Below are 17,460 nucleotides of genomic sequence, written 5' to 3'. Positions count from 1 at the left end.
ATGAAGCTTGAGAACAGCTCGAACTCAAAACATTTTAACCCAAAATCGATCGGGCTGGATTTGCTTTGAAAACCAAACCAAATCAAACCAGGTTATATATCTATATATATATATATATATATATATACCATTATCATCATCATTGAAAACCAAACCAAATCAAACCAAGTTATATATATATATATATATATATATATATATATATATATATATATATATATATATATATATATATATATATATATATACCATTATAACCTTACCGAACTTTACCACAACTATTTAGAATCTGTTGGGATCAACCACACAAATTGTGTTCTACTATTCCATTCTGTTAAGAATTGTACCCTTAATATCTCTTCCCATCCATGCCTTTCTCAACCTTCTTCTTGCCCTTTTAAAGCCTTCCACTTCAACAAACTCTTAAACTCTTAAACCGTATTGTTCTAGATCAACATTGCACATAGTCAGCCCACCTAGGTCTACTGTTTTTTATCCTATCACCTATTCGAGTCACCCCTCAATTCTCTCATTTATATTCACTCTAAATTTTTTCACCTCTTATGTTATTACCCATCCATCTCAATTAACTCCTATGAACTCATTCGATGGATTTGGTATTTCTTGACCACACAACATTCCATCCTATAAAGCCTAGTAAAACTTCCTTATACACAATTTTTTTAAAAAAAATTTGGGGCCAGGCTACGCTCGCCAAGACCTGGCCCGAATCATTACAGGCCTATGTGACCTGGCTCTCATGTATCCCTGAACCCAGCTCAAAAGCAGCTAGCAACCCTACTTGGAATTGAGATGCCATTGAGTGAAAGAGGACGCAATCAGATCCCATGAACTAACCAAGTTGACTATGCAACTGCACATAATCTTCATGTGTAGGTCTACTTTATAACACATTCAAATTCAAATAATAGACGTTGCTCTTTCCAAATATGAAAATCTTTAAAACAAAACAGGTTACAGAGACAAAAGGTCGAAACAATAAGAAAACGCTAAATATTTCTGAGTTGAGGTTTTTCAAGTGGACATTGGCTCTGGTAGAAGATCGAGCAACGAGTTACAAGGCTCTAATTCTTCATGCCATAGAGGAAGCGCATCACCAGGGAAGAAACGCCTCTTCACACCATCCTTGTTTATCTGCAAACCCCATGTAAACAATAATAAAAACATTAGATATTTGAACCAGAAGCCAATTACCCAAAATAAATAAGTCACGAACAGGTAGAATTTGATGTACCTGCAACATTCAACAAATGATGAAAAGCAACAATAATCATAATGAAGATGATGATAGTAGAGCCATGAATACGAGCAAAAATGACAGGTAACTGCCCTAGCTTTATGAATTGGGACCGAAATCTCCCAAAACAGATGCAAATGTACCCTAACCCAGGGTAGGAGTATACTCTTGATTTAAAGGAGGGACACTGACAAATTTCTAATGGTGCATATGAATTAAGATCGAAGTAGGGATTTGTTGGAAATTGGCCCAATGAAATGAAAATCAGATATGAGCAGGTAAGTGCATTGGTTTAAGAATTGGGAATTGTCTTCCGAATCAGATGACAAAGATATCCTAACACCCCGGTATAGGTATGCTCTTGATTCAAAGGAGTGATACTGTCAAATTTCTAATGGTGCGTGTGAGTTATGATAGAAGAAGAGAATGTGTTGGAAATTGACTCGATGAAAAGTGACCCGATGAAATGAATAAGGAGTCGAATTTAGAAGTCATATAGTCTCAGGGCAGTGAACCACAGAAAAATTCAAAATGCGCCTCATAAAAATCAAAGATTTAGCAAGACAAAGCATAAAGACAAGGCACAGGAACAGATGGAAAAATCAATGACTAATTTTACGACTAAAAATCCTAAATAGATAACAGTTTTAAGAGAATTTGTAAGTAAACTTACGATAACAGTTCGAACGACACCCCCACTTGCACCATCTCGAGCAATTGCAAGAGAGACTGCTTTCTTCACTAAATCCTGCATGGAACCAGTCAATATCAAAGACACTGATCAAATCAAAAGATTCTTAACTGATTTTTTTTTTTTTGATAATATTTCTCTGCATGGTATTAAGCAAGAAATAGACAGATTATAATAAAATATTTTTTTTTTTCAAATTTTTTTTTTTTGTAATCTTGCATTAGTATCAGGAAGTATCAACAACTCTCTTTCACTCAAGCTTAATGAAGAAAAAATGCAAACTACTCTCGAAAAGGGCAAAAAAAATACAATAAGACTAACCATAACAAAGGAAAAAACACTCTCTAGGAAAACCTAATCACAGGAACTCCCTCTACTTAAAGTCATGCTTTTTTAACAAGTAGAACCAGTTATAATTGAAACTAATAATAGATGTGTATAATCACTCTCTAGTTAAAATCTTCCAAGGGTATTCTTTTGTCCTTCAAAATGATAAAGATGGGATAACAAAGAATACCTCGTTAAGGAGCAATTTACACAAAACCAGTTTAGCTATAGTCTATTTTCTTAATGGTAGAAGTAACTTCAGGGCATTTTGGCCATTTTCAAACCTTTCAAAGTTATTAAAATGATTTTCCAGTCACTGAGAAGTAAACAAAAATTGCTCATAACGTATTTCTCCATTGTGCTTTTCAAATGGAATACTACTAAGATCTGGCAAATCAGGCCTTCAAAATCATTTCTGTGGTCTGGAAAATCAAAGTCCAGGAATGAGGAGAGGATATAGTTCAAATGAGAGAGAGAGAGAGCGGGGGGGGGGGGTGGTTCACAATCTTCTCAGTCAAAACCAGCCACTCAGATTCTGTGAATTGGCACAACTACAAGAACGCTGCTGGTGAAGGAGGACATGCCAATGGCTATGAAAAAATAGGACAATGAAAAACTTCTTGAAGGGACAAAGGGCAATAGGGGTTTGAGGCCAATAACTTTTTTTTTTTTTTTTTGAGGCCAATAACTATTTTTAAGCAGTTTATATAGAATCTAAGGGGAAAATGTTGTCGTTTGAGACTTCATATCTTCCCATACCAGGGTGCATAAGACAAATTTAGATGTATTTGGATAGCACATTAGTTGTCGAGTCAAGATACAGGGCAAGTAGAATTTGGGCTTATTTTGAAGGTGGGTATGGAGAAACCTAGGAATTGGGATTTCCTGGACTTAGGAGAATGGGCATTGAGTAGAAACAAAGGAGGTGAATTCACTTTCTCAATCTTTTTTAGCATAACATTGCACAAGGATTTAAAAAACTGAATATTAAGAAGAATCCCATGTAATAATGGTGTCTTTAAAGCAGCATAAGAACGTGACACGATAGAGCGAAACACCGGATGAAAATGGATGTAACTTTGGACAGAGCCACAAGGCAGAATTCAAATGGTCATACAGGCATACCTCAGCTGCTTCCTCAGTCAAATCTTTCTTCCACGCCTGATCAAAGAATCCATACAAATAACTGGAGCCAGATCCTACAAATGACAGAATATAAATTTAGTATATTATGGATAATATCGGCCTAATTCATACTCCCCAAAATCCATGCTAAGAATATAACAGGAAGATACTGAGATCTCTGATCCACCCTGCAAAGACAAGTTCTTAAGAGAAGATGGGAAAGCCATCCTAAGAATATTACTTAAAAGCACCTATGAAGCATCAACCAACCAAGTTATGCCAAAAGCACGATATAAGAGCAACTTATCCACTAAGTAGTCACCTCACACTCTACATGAACAACTCTTATAAGGCAGTATCGTGAATGAAAAAAATTTGCAAGGTCATTACAACATGAAATGCGGGCAAAGGGTCCATTGGAGAAGAGAAAGGTGATGAATGTCAGGTTTGGTAAAAGTCAATAATGTCAATGCGAAGTTTGCCTGAAAACTTTGGGGGCATTATGGTCAATAGGTAACAGGAAAGGGGGTTTTCCAGGGAACAAGCAAGGAAACCTAATGATTTATATATATATATTAACCAACAAACACATGATACATGTTCTTTTATGCGCCACGCCTTTGGGTCACCCTTTAGGGTCATGGAAAAGGTGATCTTCAAGAAAGAGATGCGATATATCTCCAAAAGAGAGAGAGGTATGGCCTCCTACAGAGAGGTGGTTTGGCATGGAGTTTTGGGTTGGTTCACTTTCCACTTCTAGAGAGTCATTCAGTCACTCTCAAGGTTATCTTTCCGGCAGCAGTATAGTAGAGGAACAAGGGAAATTGACCATGCCATTGTTTGATGGAGAGGTTGTGTCCAGATTCTTTAGAAAGTTATATCCACGAGGTCCACGTTTTGATAGAGAGGTATGTAAATGGTAATCAGTATTGAAAGTGGATTTTAAGTTGCTAAGGCCGTGGCCACATTGGGGTGAACCCCATAAACAGGATTATTATGGTGTGCTTTTGTTTTCCCATTTCTCGCACCTGGTTTTTTTATGTGTTTGCCAATTTCGCATGTAGCCGACTATGTACATAATCTTGGTAGATGAGATCTCGGTACTTGGGGTTCTTAGTTTCACTATTGAGTTCCCAAGGACTGTAATAGTGAAGGCTTCAGACTTCAGTCATGAAGAGATTCTACACCAAAGGGGAGAAGTCCAACACTCCAGTATCGCCAGGCCTCCATTCAAAAGAATTGAAGAATGGTACAGGCCGGATAGAGAGAGGAGAAGAAAATGATGAAACATAGACAATCATAGATGAGGATGTCTATAGAAGTATAGAAAGGAATTTCTAAGACCCACAATGAGAAGTTTGAACCAATGGCAAAAGGACCGAAGTGGTCATCAAACCAGTGAGGGCACTAGATTCAACCAGTTTGAACTGGCAGGTTCAAATCATTTTTTATCATTGTCAATTCAGTGGTCAGATTGGACAGGTTCCATGCCTGTTTCTTGGTGCAACACTCAGATCAGCTAGTCTGATCCAGTAATAACATTGGTTTGAACCAGTTGCCAGGGTCCCTTAGCTTGGGCCGATAGGATGGAATGAAGACATAGTGGGCCGAGGCGGCGCCTAGGCGGCATTAACCTCCCATTGCTCTTTAAAGTCAAATCCAAGGCTCGAAAACCAGGACCAAACTTGAACTTTCAATTTCCTATTTCCCATTTTTTTAAAATGTCTTTCTGATGGAGAAGCAAACTGACTCCAAACTTCTTAGATTTGATGCACAGAAACATCAAAAGAAGTTAGAAGAACGATTTCCCTTGCCATATTAGAGTCAAACTTGTGCATCGGAAAGTCAATTAACTACAGATTGGGCACAAAATCTTCATCAGAATCTCAATGTATTTTGATTTTTTCTTTCTTTTTGTCAAATAATCGTTAATGAACAATTGTTTCTTAATAAAATGCAATATAATACACTAGCATTTCATAAGGAGAAAAAAAGGAATCTTTGAATGAAATTTTAGAGGTCTTGGTAGAACAAAAAATAATTAATCCAATGTCCTTTTAAACCTGCACATGGTCTTTATTGATCTAGATAAAGTTTATGATAGAGTACATTGAGATTTGATTTGGCGGGTGCTGGAAAAAAAAGGCGTCTCTAAACACTACATAGACTTGGTGAGAGATGTGTACGATAGAGCGCTAACTAGTGTACGAACAACTAATGGAGAGATGAGCGAGTTTTCAGTGACAATAGGTCTACATCAAGGGTCAGCATTTAGCCAGTACCTCTTTGTTTTAGTTATGGACGGCTTAACTTGGCACCTACAGGATGAGGTTCCGTGGTGCATGTTGTTTGTAGATTACATTTTTTTTTTGACGAGACCCGAAACAACGTCAACACAAAGTTAGAACTTTGAAGGGACGCTCTAGAATCCAAACATTTTAAAATTAGTCAGACTAGGACAAAATATATGGAGTGCAAGTTTAGTAATAATAGGAGTAGAGACGAAGTAGTAGTTGAGATTGACGACCAAGAAGTACAAGAAAGACTGCACTTTCGATATCTTGGGTCAATAATCCCAAAAAATGGAGAGATTGAGGAAGATGTCGCACACAGAAGAGCTGGGTGGGCAAAGTGGAGATGTGCAACTGGAATTTTATGTGATCGCCGCATACTCTGAGTGGAAGGGCAAGCTTTAGAGGACAACGGTGAGACCCGCTTTGCTCCATGGGGTGGAATGTTGGGCGGACAAAAAACAATATACTCATAGACTAAGTGTAGCAGAGATGAGGATGCTGAGATGGATGAGTGGCAAGACAAGAACGGATAGAATTCGAAATGAATCAATTCGAGAGAATTTAGGCGTGGCACCAAGAGGCGATAAAATGAGAGAGAGTAGACTTAAGTGGGCTAGCCATGTGTGGCAATGACCAAGTACAACACATGTTATGAGGTACGAGATAGTTCAAGTGGAAGGACTGAAAAGGGCAAGACGTAGGCCCAAAGGGACGTGGTTGGAAGTAGTCCGAAAAGATATAAGGGACATATGGCCTTTAATAGAGCTGAATGGAGAACCAGGATTCATGTAGCCGACCCCAATTAATTTGGAAAAGGTTAAAATGATGATGATGATGAATGTCCTTTTAAAAATCTAAAAGGATTTTTATTATATTTGTTTGAAGACTGTTACAAATTTGATGAAGCACCGAACACATTTTATTCATTGATAGGATGCCTCTGGGAAAAGGCAAAGGCGCTGGACAATAGGGTCAAATTGCCTATTCTCAAAGCTGAAATTCATCTTCCAAGATGTCCTTTTATCTTTTGTTAATCGTCAACTGTTTTTCATTAAAGACTAGATTTATTGGTTATCAAAAAATATTGCCCTTCAAAATTGATATACAAATGTCTCAAAATAAGGGATGGTCAATCTCTGGTCTATCTGCGATTGGAACAATTAGAATCATACTGTGTGTACCCTTTTCTAGCTATTGAATGTTCTATAGTGCTCCAGCCTTCCATGAGTCCACAAAACTCCCTGAACCATTATCACAGAGCTTGAAAATTTCATAAAAAAAAAGTGCAAGCCTCCATGGGCACATAGCTTCTTTCTTCACCCATGAGATAATGCTAAAGGAGTCACCTTCCATAATAATATATTTCCAAGTTGGGAAACAGTCTTCAGGGTGGCAAGGAGTGCGCGAATCTTCCCCTCATTCAAGTACAGGACACTTGTCCCATCGAAATTCCCTATAGCTGGGAAAGGCAACTACAAAATCTTGGTGGAGGTCGAATACACGATTGGACTGTCCGTCTTCAGTAGGATTGGCATGATCAAAGATAAAACGTGACGCATATGCTATCAAAGTTGAAGGGCTTATAAGATCTAGATTTGAATTTTGAAGAGTGTCATATTGGACTAGCAAATTACAAGGCACAAATTGAGGTGTTACAGGTCAACACATTCGTAGCCTCTTCCCTTGGACATATGATAGTAGAGGGGATTCTCTTAAAATGACCAAATACGCTCGTCAATCAACCCCTGGACTACAGAGGATTGCTGAAGTACTACAAAGGATATTAGACAGTGCTAAAAATCTCATTCACATGCATGCGTAGATAGGCAGCGGATACATCAACTCAGAATATTACCAACTAAAAAATTTGTGGCAGCTGATAGATCAGCTCAGAATATTACGAACTAAAAAATTTGTGGGATTCCTTTGCAGCATTTTAGCTCTCATGTACAGAGAGACCTTTGAACCATTTCAAAGGTTCGACGTGAACCTTCCAACTTAAATGTAGGACGCCCACCCTTCACTTTAACTCCAATATATATGTACTGTTCTCTTACCCGTGAAATTAAATTGCAATATGAACAAACTCCCAGCAAAGGCAAAAATAAGAAAGAATAAAAGATATGAGACTCTCCAGACAACATTTAGTTCAGCACCCACTTTGAAAACTTTTTTTACCAAATACTTATAAAATAGAGCACTTTTTTTTCTGAGTGCTAATTTGGGACAGGAACTCTTGACATCACCTTGTAGCTCCACCTACCCTGACCCCCGTGCGAAGAGCTCCATATATAACACCATAGCGCACTTATCTAAATCATAATATAAGCTTCCTAAGACTAACACACCAAAAACTCTTCTAACAGGAACCCAACTAAATATGCTAAATGTAAGAACGAAATGCATATGCACAAAGTGCATCGCATTGTGAGGCAGAATAACAAACAATTATGTTAATGTGTGTGTGTGTGTGTGTGTGTGTGTGTGAGAGAGAGAGAGAGAGAGAGAGAGAGAGAGAGAGCAGAGGACAGACTACGAATCCAAACATGAAACATATAGAACATATTTTCAATATCAATGGGATATGGATTACATTTAATATGAAAGGGACAAAGATAGGTAAGAAAGGCCCTAACATACCTCCAATAGCAAATGGCTGTTCTACAATAGTACCTCCCAAAGGAACTGAGTATATTTGACCTCCCCCATACTGGTCCCATCCACCAACAATCAGGCCAGTCTCCAGCATGTTCTGGTGATAGGAAAATCCAACCACAGTGTTAAGTCAACTCACAGGTTTCTGAAGCATCTTAAATATGAATGAGAAAAATAAAATAGGAGGACCTAGTTCATGAACAATGCAGAGCCCTTAAGTATAACAGTAGAAGTCAGAACTGATCCAGTTTCTATGAACCAAAAGCATGAGGCAAAGCTAAAGATGCAAATATAACAGCCTGCAATTTCTGTTTCACATTCATTTAACAGTGCAATACACACATTGTTGAAAAACCTACTTCATAAGACCCAACAAAGGAAAGAAAGGGCATATCAATGGACTGTGACAGAGCGGCCTGAGTGAAATAAAGGAACCCAAATGCAACACATAAACAACAACTAAAGAATGTAAGATGATTGTGGTGGCAGGTGCAGTGTTCTTTGAATATCACGCTCAGATCAAGATAGCAACAACTGCAAATATGAAGCACAATTATCCAGATTGACAAATAAAGAGCAAATTACTATCTAATAAACTGGATAAGCAAGTTTCTGCAACTAGGAATGGGAATTCATAAATTTGCAGGTCTTTAAATAGAATTTAGATGACATTCCATGCAGAAAAAAGTAAGTGGATTGACTTTGAAAGCTGAATGTAACGATCAAAAGGAAAAAAAAAAAAAACTGCAGTATATGGCAGGACAATATTAGCCTTTGGGCTAACATTTTAGCTTGACCATCCAGCACAAACAGATGAACCATGGTACAATGTTAAATGAAGTTCGTCTTACCTTGTTTTGATATGACAACAACCTTATCAAGTTAGCAGTCACCTTGACCGTTGCAGGCTGCCCAAGTTGTATTCTGCAACAGAAACAATGTAAAATCAATTGACATCTGGACCAATCAATCCAAGTTTGAACCCCCCACTAATTTATAGAACAAATGTCACAATTTCTTTTTAACAACCATCACAGAAAGAAATTAATGTTTTATTATCAAACATCAAACCACATAATACAACACATAATGACATGGAACACAGGGATAAAAGTGCGTAAGAATCTTGGGAATTTCACAAGCAAGTTTCTTAGTTAATCAAAAGATGCAGATCACCCATCAAAAACAGTGCAGACTACACCTAGGCCACGTTCAAAGTTGGAAACAGAAGCATAACTCAGTAAAACACTTAATTTTCTCAATGTAATTTATAATCAGTCCAAGAGACATATAAAATGGGAATATGTGAAGCATTTGATCTCAAGTAACGATCAACAGGACATCAAATTAATCTCTTGGGCACAAATGGCCAAGAGATGAATGGCCATATGAAACAAAGTAAACGAACTGCAATACAAATAAAACTGAAGGAACAGACCAGGTTTCAATAAACTGGGAATTTAACAAAAAGGACACCTATTTCTCAAAAAAAAAAAAAAAAGGACACCTGTAGCAGGCAAAATGGTGGGTTAGGCATGTAAATAGGATATGACACTAAGTTCGTTTTCAAGTAACTAAGTGTTGGATTCATGAACAAAAATGAACTCTTAACACGAAACATTCAGATTAAAAAAGTTACAGTAAAATTGTGATCATTAGGCTTCTCCAACTGTTGCAATCCCTTCGAGAAGGATGATGGGATCAATCTAGGATTGGAGAGAAAAAAAAAAACTCTGCAACTCCAACTTGTACTCACCTGAATCACTTGAGCTTGACAGCTTGACGAGACGGAAACCCCTGTCTCAGGTAGGGGGTACTGTTTTCATACTCGCCCACATTAAACTGACAAGTCACTCGAATTGGGCCGCCTGTTAGTCCGGAACCCCTCCTACTAAGGTAAGGGGGAGATATTACAACCATACTTGCCCGAGTTATTAAAAAGTTGGGATAATTGCAACCATACTTGCAATTATCCCAACCATACTTGCCCGAGTTATTAAAGATAATTCCGAGATATTAAAGATATTGCAACCATACTTGCCCAAGATATTGCAACCATACTTGCCCCCGAGATATTGCAACCATACTTGCCCGAGTTATTGCAACCATACTTGCCCGAGTTATTGCAACCATAACTCGGCGATTGCAACCATAAGCCCAAGATATTGCCCGAGTTATTGCAACCATAAGCCTGAGATATTGCAACCATACTTGCCCACGTTATTAAAGATAAGGCCGAGAAATTGCAACCATACTTGCCCGAGTTATTAAAGGTAAGGCCGAGATATTGCAACCATACTTGCCCAAGTTATTAAAGATAAGGCCGAGATATTGCAACCATACTTGCCCAAGTTATTACTAAGATAAGTTGGGATAATTATTAAAGAGTCAGCAAGTTTCTGACAGACTCGGTGATTACTAAAGATCGCTACATTTTGCATATATAGAGGAAAGGGGAGAAATCAGACCCCACTTCTCCTCAATTTCTCCTCAACCCAGCATCTCCCAGTTGAGAAAATTAAGGTTTAGGGTCATTTTTGCGTCCTCTGTCTAGTAGAAAGATTAGATTCAAGAGAAAAACAACGATTTGGTTGAATTTGTGAGATTGTGATTCTTAAAATTGGTTTTGGCTGAAGTTTGAAAACTTGCAATCTGCTCGCAACCCCAGCTCAATTGTTAATTGAAATTTGCTACTTATCTTTTAGTTCTTTATTAAAACATAGGTATGTTCCCCCCACCCACACACGCACGCACGCACACAAAATAATAGAAATAACCATAATATTAATAATAATAAATAATAACAATGTAACAAATCTGAGATTTTAAACGTCAAGAGACTATTTGATTGAAAATTTCAACTAGTGTTTTGTGACAAAACAACGAGTCATGAAATGCCCATATGTTCCTTAGCCCAAAGAGTTGACATAGTGATCTCCAAATGTGTCCGAAATTCGATAATACCCTTGAAAACATGAAATATGCATGTGCCCCAAAAGATCAGGAGAATTGGAATCAAGTGCAAGGGAGTTGTCAAGTTCACCACAAGCTACAGTACCATGAATAGTACCCTCATGGTGAACTACAACAAATGTGACCAAATGATATCCGAACAAGCCCAAACTTGGAGGAATGCTTCATGAGGGTATTTCCAAACCTTCTGCCAAAAATCATGCAGTTTGGAGAGGGACAACACAATCCAGTGAAGGTTCACCACGAGCCATGAAAGCCATACATAAGCTCAGGCAGTGAACTTTCCAGTTTGAACAAATAGCGTCCAAATGCATCCAAGCTAGGTGGGAAATCAAAAGAATGTTGTTTTCAAGAAAGCCATGAAAAGTTATGAAGATTGGGTAACTCTATAGTGGTAAAGTAAAGTTCACCACGAGCCATAGGTATGGAGCATGGACTCTCATGCTGAACTGTCCAAGTTGGGGCAGATGATGTTCAAATGTGACCAAATTAGGAGAAATGATTGTGGAAATCTTTTATAAGCTCTTGTCCAAAAATTAGAAGATTTGATAGAGCTTTAAGTGGTAAAGTTCACTGCAAGCCACGGATAGAATGATAGAGGTCCCCTGTGGTGAACTATTGAAGTGTGATCAAATGGTTATGAATGATGGTACGATCTTCTTCTTCTAGAGATGCTTGCTCAGGTCTAAATGAAGAAATAGAATAAGTATCAAGCAGTTCTGAATAGAAAATAATTAGGCATTGAAGCTTTGAAGACTTACCGCAAGGGAAGCAATCCACGTGTTCATATAAGGCAAGCAATCTATTGGAGATAATTTCCTAGTGTTTTCTAGATGGAAGATACCCCAGAAACACAACATTTGGAGAATGTTTGGCCCCATGAGATTGAAATTATTCTTGCATGCTAAGTCTCATCTTCTACATGAGAGTAACTTGCAACTGTGACGGAGTTTCTGTGGGGAACAAGAAACAGAGTTTTAACACGACTTTTGAGATCTAACCATGGGAATTCCTTGCTGGAGTTGTGAGAAAGCTTCTGATATACAGAGGCTGCCATACATTTGAGAGGTTGAAAGAGACCAAACTAAGAACTTCAAGCAAGGTCTAGAGGAGTTAGAGGGAGAAAGTGATAGCCTGACATCCTTCAATCATCAGCAAGGTGTATGGAGTACATAAAAGTCAAGTGCCTAGGTCTGTAACCTATTTGCCTCTTTTGAATTCCTGTAATATCTTTGTAATCATGGACCAAAGGTGATCTTGTCTTTGTATAAAGATTTAATGCAAAAAAAACAAGTTGCTTGTGAACTCATCCCCGAAATCACACTTAATGAAAAGCTCTTGATCGTTTTACAGTCTTAAGTAAGTGTGTTCCCTGATTTGTGTGCTTTCTCTGGTTTAGCATTTGGAGTCACATCTCTTCAAAATATTTGTTTAATAGACATTTAGGCAAAACAACTCATAACGAACTCCAATCCCAAAACTAGAGGACCCTTTCACAAAGATTGGAACCATCAATTCGCGCCAAGTGCAAATATTGGAAGATTGGCCACGAAATTTTGTGTAAGAAAAATTAGGTTTCATTTTTTCAATTGAAATTCGTATATATCCTTTTTTGGGGACTAATGTCACTACATCTAGCTAAATTTAGCTAACATAATACTTTTGTCGCATTCTGGTCATAAAAATCAGTAAGATTCACTTTTTCATTTTTACTTATAAAGATACCTTTTACATGAATGTAGAGATACTTTTTACATTTTTGCAATTTTAGTTATGTTTATGATGCCAATTAGGTTCTTTGGAATTTCATTTTCAATTTTTTTCATTTTTTGTATTTTTTGGATTTTTTAAGAAATTTATCAATTTCAGAAACTTTTTATCGGCAACTCATCAACTCGAATAAAATCAGCAAGTTCACTCAAGACATGCCAAGTCTACTCGCTTGGGGCCTCAAGTAAGTGTGTTTTTGGCCCGCAATTATGCAATGTGTGTAAAGAATAATCTGCCTGAATCAAACTATTAATCGAATTTTGATATAAGAATTATCTATGCATTGATTCTAAAAAGGCCCTTATAATTCTGCAATGTGTGTTTTCTTATAGTAAAACACTGCACTGATAAATTCCACAATTTTTTCATGGACCCATCATAACATCCCAAAGCTTGATACAATACTAAAAGCATAATATAAAAACCCTTCTCTATCAAAACTCATAGAAGCAGTTGTGTTATACAATTGTTCAGAAAATCTCAATATAACTCACAATCTCATAACAATTCTTTTACTCTCAATCCATAGCTTATCAAACAATGTATGAGTTATCAAAATTCCCAAACAAATAATCACTAAAAAAAGTAAGTCTCCAGAACCACTAAATACAAAGCATGCCATGAACAATGTAGGACAAACTTATTATCCTTCATAGTAGTCCAATGAGCTAACAGGCGACAAGATAAGGGAAAGTAAACTTAGGTGGGCTAGCCATGTGCAGTGTAGACCCAATACACCACCAGTTAGGAAGTGCAATTTGGTTTAAGCAAAATGCTCTAAAAAAGGGCAAAGGGAAGATCCAAAAATATATAAATGGAAGTAGTGAGAAAAAATAAGAGTACGTATGGTATTACTGAAGGTAAGATAGAGCAAAATTGCAGAACAGGATTCGTGTAGCCAACACCAAATAGTTGGAATAATACTTTGATGATAATGATGAGTAGTCCCATGAGCAAAAAAAAAAAAACAGAACCTACCATTTCTTAAGATAACATGTAAGAACCAATGAGATGTGATAAATGAACTCACGTGTGCTGATGAAGATAGTAGCGTACGTAGTCAGAGACCACTTGAGAATCAGCAGCCTGCAAGTCCATCAAAGGAAGATAATAATGCATACAAATAAAAAACAGTGGGCAAATGAGGGCATCGCCAACCAGCAGCAGCATTATATTCTTGCACCCAGTTCCTTTTTCGGCAATAGTGTAACATTCTTGTAGCAAGATATAAGTACGAGTGATAAAGTATAAACAAAAACACTAAACCGATGTCTAACAAACTGAAAATAGTGACTAACAGAACAGGATGTATGTACTTAACCTCATGGCTGATTCACTCAAACCAAGGAATATAAGCTCAAATGACTACATGTGTTTACCGACATTTGTTAAAGAGAGCAAAGTATGCATCAAGTTGTACTATAAAGTAGAAACACATAAAGACGCACACAAGGTGAGATAACGAGAGATGAACAGAGAAAAGAGAGAAATCTGTACTAGAGAACATTCAATGAGGTAGTAAACTGCTGAGCAGCTTGTATAATCAAATCCAAATAAATTGATGCCAAAGAAATACAGCGGATATGCATTCTTCATTTAATCACTTTGACATGGCCAATCCTAGCATAAAAACCAAATAATCAAATCCAAAATAATTGATGCCAAAGAAATACATCAGATATGGATTCCGTTAAACACTTTGGCATGGTCAGTCTTAGCATACAAACCAAAATTTCAGAATATAATTACAGGGACATGGTGAATCTCAGAATACAAACATAATCAGATCAGTTGAGAATCTTTAATGGCTAAGAGTGGTGAAATATGTATTTACACCTTATAGTGACCCTCACATTGAATCCAATTACTTGATGGTAGGTCCAGAAAGACCTGTTTTTATGGTTGAGGTTGAGGAATTCCCCATTAAAAACCCTCTCCTAAATATATGATACCACCAAAAAAATAATAATATAATTAGAAAATGGATAATTATTCTATTTTGCAATGTGCAAAATTTGTACTCTTTGACATGACTACCCAATAACTCTTTCTTTTGCCTACTTAAACTGCCAATCCAGAACTTGATCTTGAGAAGAATGACTTCATAATTGACTTAATAAGAAAATCAATTAATCGACCCCAAAAACATAGACATTCACTGTTTTAAACATATATTCCGCCGTATTTTTCCCAGATTTAGGTCGATATGAACTCCTTAATACTCAAATGGTGTACTGGAAAATTGTGAGAACCCAATTTATCACGGCTAAACTAAGTTTTAGTATATACAAATTCCTTAGACCCTAGAGTTCTCTTTTAATTAAAAATTTATGCCCAGGGAATTGAACTTAAAGCCATGTAATTCTTATCTGCCAACAACTCTATTGTCGATCTCACATCAGTCAAACAACAAAACAGTAAAAAAATAACACAGAAAGATAGAGATTTAGTATTACCGATCCAGAACGACAAAGATAGACATTATCAGTGAGCTGTGTGATTTTATCTGAAGCTCGATTAGCAACATACATGCCTGATGCCAAACAACACAAAAACAAATACTCAGATTACTTCTAAGTTCTAACCTAGTGAACTGTACGCAACATTCACTGAACCAGATTATTCCCAAGAAAAGCCCAAAAAAAAATAAAACAGAAAGAAATAAAAGAGAATCACAACCACGGAATCAAAATCAATGAACAACATCAATTTTAATAGGAAAAACACCAACAAATAAACCCTTAGAATCCTAACCATCTTACCTGTGCTGGTCCTGGAATCAGCACCAAGAACCACACCATCCTTGTATGTCACTCCAATAATGGTGGTTCCCATTGAATGGGGAGCAGTTAGGTTAAGATCCATTGAAGAAATGTAAGAAAATTTACTCCGACTGCTCAAAAAAATTGCAGAGAAAGATAAATGTGGAGGACCGTGCTCGTGAAGAACAATATTCTCTGGAAAATGAAGCGCTTTCCATTTAAATTAGGGTTCAAGTCCCCTTCTTCAAGACAAGTCCTGTGAATGATATGAAAATTCAGGTTCTGAAGGATTCATATGTATCAGCCGTCCATTCTTCCTAACCAATAATCGCGTGAAGTTAAAGTAGTATGCTGAACGTTAGGTAGTGTATTTCATGAAGATAAACTTCTCGTGCAGTGCCATGTTTTATCCGTCCGATATTTAATCTGATGGCTGAGAGTAGGTAATACTTTTTCAATTTTATTTCCCTGGAATTTGCAAATGTGTTAATCAAAGGTGCTAGGCGCATCTGCGAATTTGTTAAATAATTTAAGCACACATCCTCCCAAAATTTGTGTTTTATTATATTTAGGGTGTGCCAATCTTAAACAATCCAATTGAAGCGCACCTACAAATTTTATCATGTAATTTTAGCATAAAATTTCTTAAGATTATCTAAAAATCTATTTTTATATCTAATTATAAAATTTTGAACTTCATAAATAGTTAAAATAAAATAGATTTATAAACATATGAAAATCATAAAAATGGACAATCTAGATAATGTGTTGCAATATGCAGTATTTTTAATATTCAAATTCTTATCTTTTTTTTTCATACTCGTACATCTCGATGTCAAGTCGACCAATTATAGGGTTTTTCACTATCAAAACAACCTTTTACGATGGACTTTTGATGTGCGTGCATAATTCTACATTTAAGGTTGCAACTTTATATAAATTTATCCCTTATATTTATGTCCAATTGTTTTACCTATTTCGAATATTGAATGTTTGAGATTTAGCATTTGTAATAAAACCTATAGACCTTTTCTTAGGTGATTATAAGGGCTTAAAAATACTTTGAATTTGGAAAATTCGAAGTCTTCTAAACTTTTGATTGTAAAAGTCCGAAATTTTATTGGCAACTAGCAAGGAGAGGACTAATGGAAACTTTAGTCTTTCAAGTTCCAAAGTTAGGGGGCTTTGGATAAAAACAATTAGTACAAAAAAATAGTATGAATGTAATATTTAAAATTTTAAAATAATTTTTTACGAGAGTAATTCAATGGATTTGTAAGTAAATTACTAAAAAAATATATACAATAATAATTTATTAATTTGACAATAACAAAATAAAAGTACATTATGAATCGGGGCACGCATCTCTGCATTTCTATCCCCCAATGCACCAACTTTGTTTTCACATTTGGCCTAGTGTTGTTTTCTTTTTATTTTTTATTTTTTTCAAATCCAACAGCTGAAAAATATCATTCATATATTTTTTTATATGTGTGCGGTGCCACATAGAAAGGTTACATTGTGATGAATATCTCAAATCTCGATAAATACATGTTTACGTAGTAAAATGACAAAACAAATCCTACACTTGAATCAATTACATTA

At 36.4% G+C, this 17,460-nt stretch overlaps 1 protein-coding gene across 1 annotated transcript; it reads right to left on the bottom strand.

Moving 5' to 3' along the window:
* Positions 1 to 862: 862 nt before the first annotated feature.
* PBA1 (N-terminal nucleophile aminohydrolases (Ntn hydrolases) superfamily protein) lies at positions 863 to 16,095 on the bottom strand. Its single transcript, XM_006850895.4, has 8 exons — positions 15,856 to 16,095; positions 15,550 to 15,626; positions 14,124 to 14,179; positions 9,202 to 9,274; positions 8,336 to 8,447; positions 3,402 to 3,475; positions 1,932 to 2,006; positions 863 to 1,155 (listed from the first exon to the last, which is right to left on the bottom strand). Exons 1-8 carry the CDS (start codon positions 15,956 to 15,958, stop codon positions 1,036 to 1,038), a joined length of 690 nt encoding a protein of 229 aa, XP_006850958.1. The 5' UTR covers positions 15,959 to 16,095; the 3' UTR covers positions 863 to 1,035.
* Positions 16,096 to 17,460: the final 1,365 nt, after the last annotated feature.

Source organism: Amborella trichopoda, chromosome 1 (genome assembly GCF_054954075.1).
Source record: "Amborella trichopoda isolate Santa Cruz 75 chromosome 1, AtrichopodaSantaCruz75HAP2 v2.0, whole genome shotgun sequence".
Lineage (NCBI taxonomy): Eukaryota > Viridiplantae > Streptophyta > Magnoliopsida > Amborellales > Amborellaceae > Amborella > Amborella trichopoda.
This window is presented reverse-complemented; position numbering and strand designations above follow the sequence as displayed.

Excerpts from the sequence above, each read along its gene's own strand:
- PBA1 (XM_006850895.4), bottom strand. The coding sequence starts at position 15,958 with ATGGATCTTAACCTAACTGCTCCCCATTCAATGGGAACCACCATTATT. Across the intron at positions 14,180-15,549 it reads ATCTTTGTCGTTCTGGATCG|GCTGCTGATTCTCAAGTGGT; the intron begins GTAATACTAAAT and ends ATGGACTTGCAG. Across the intron at positions 2,007-3,401 it reads TGACTGAGGAAGCAGCTGAG|GATTTAGTGAAGAAAGCAGT; the intron begins GTATGCCTGTAT and ends GGTTCCATGCAG.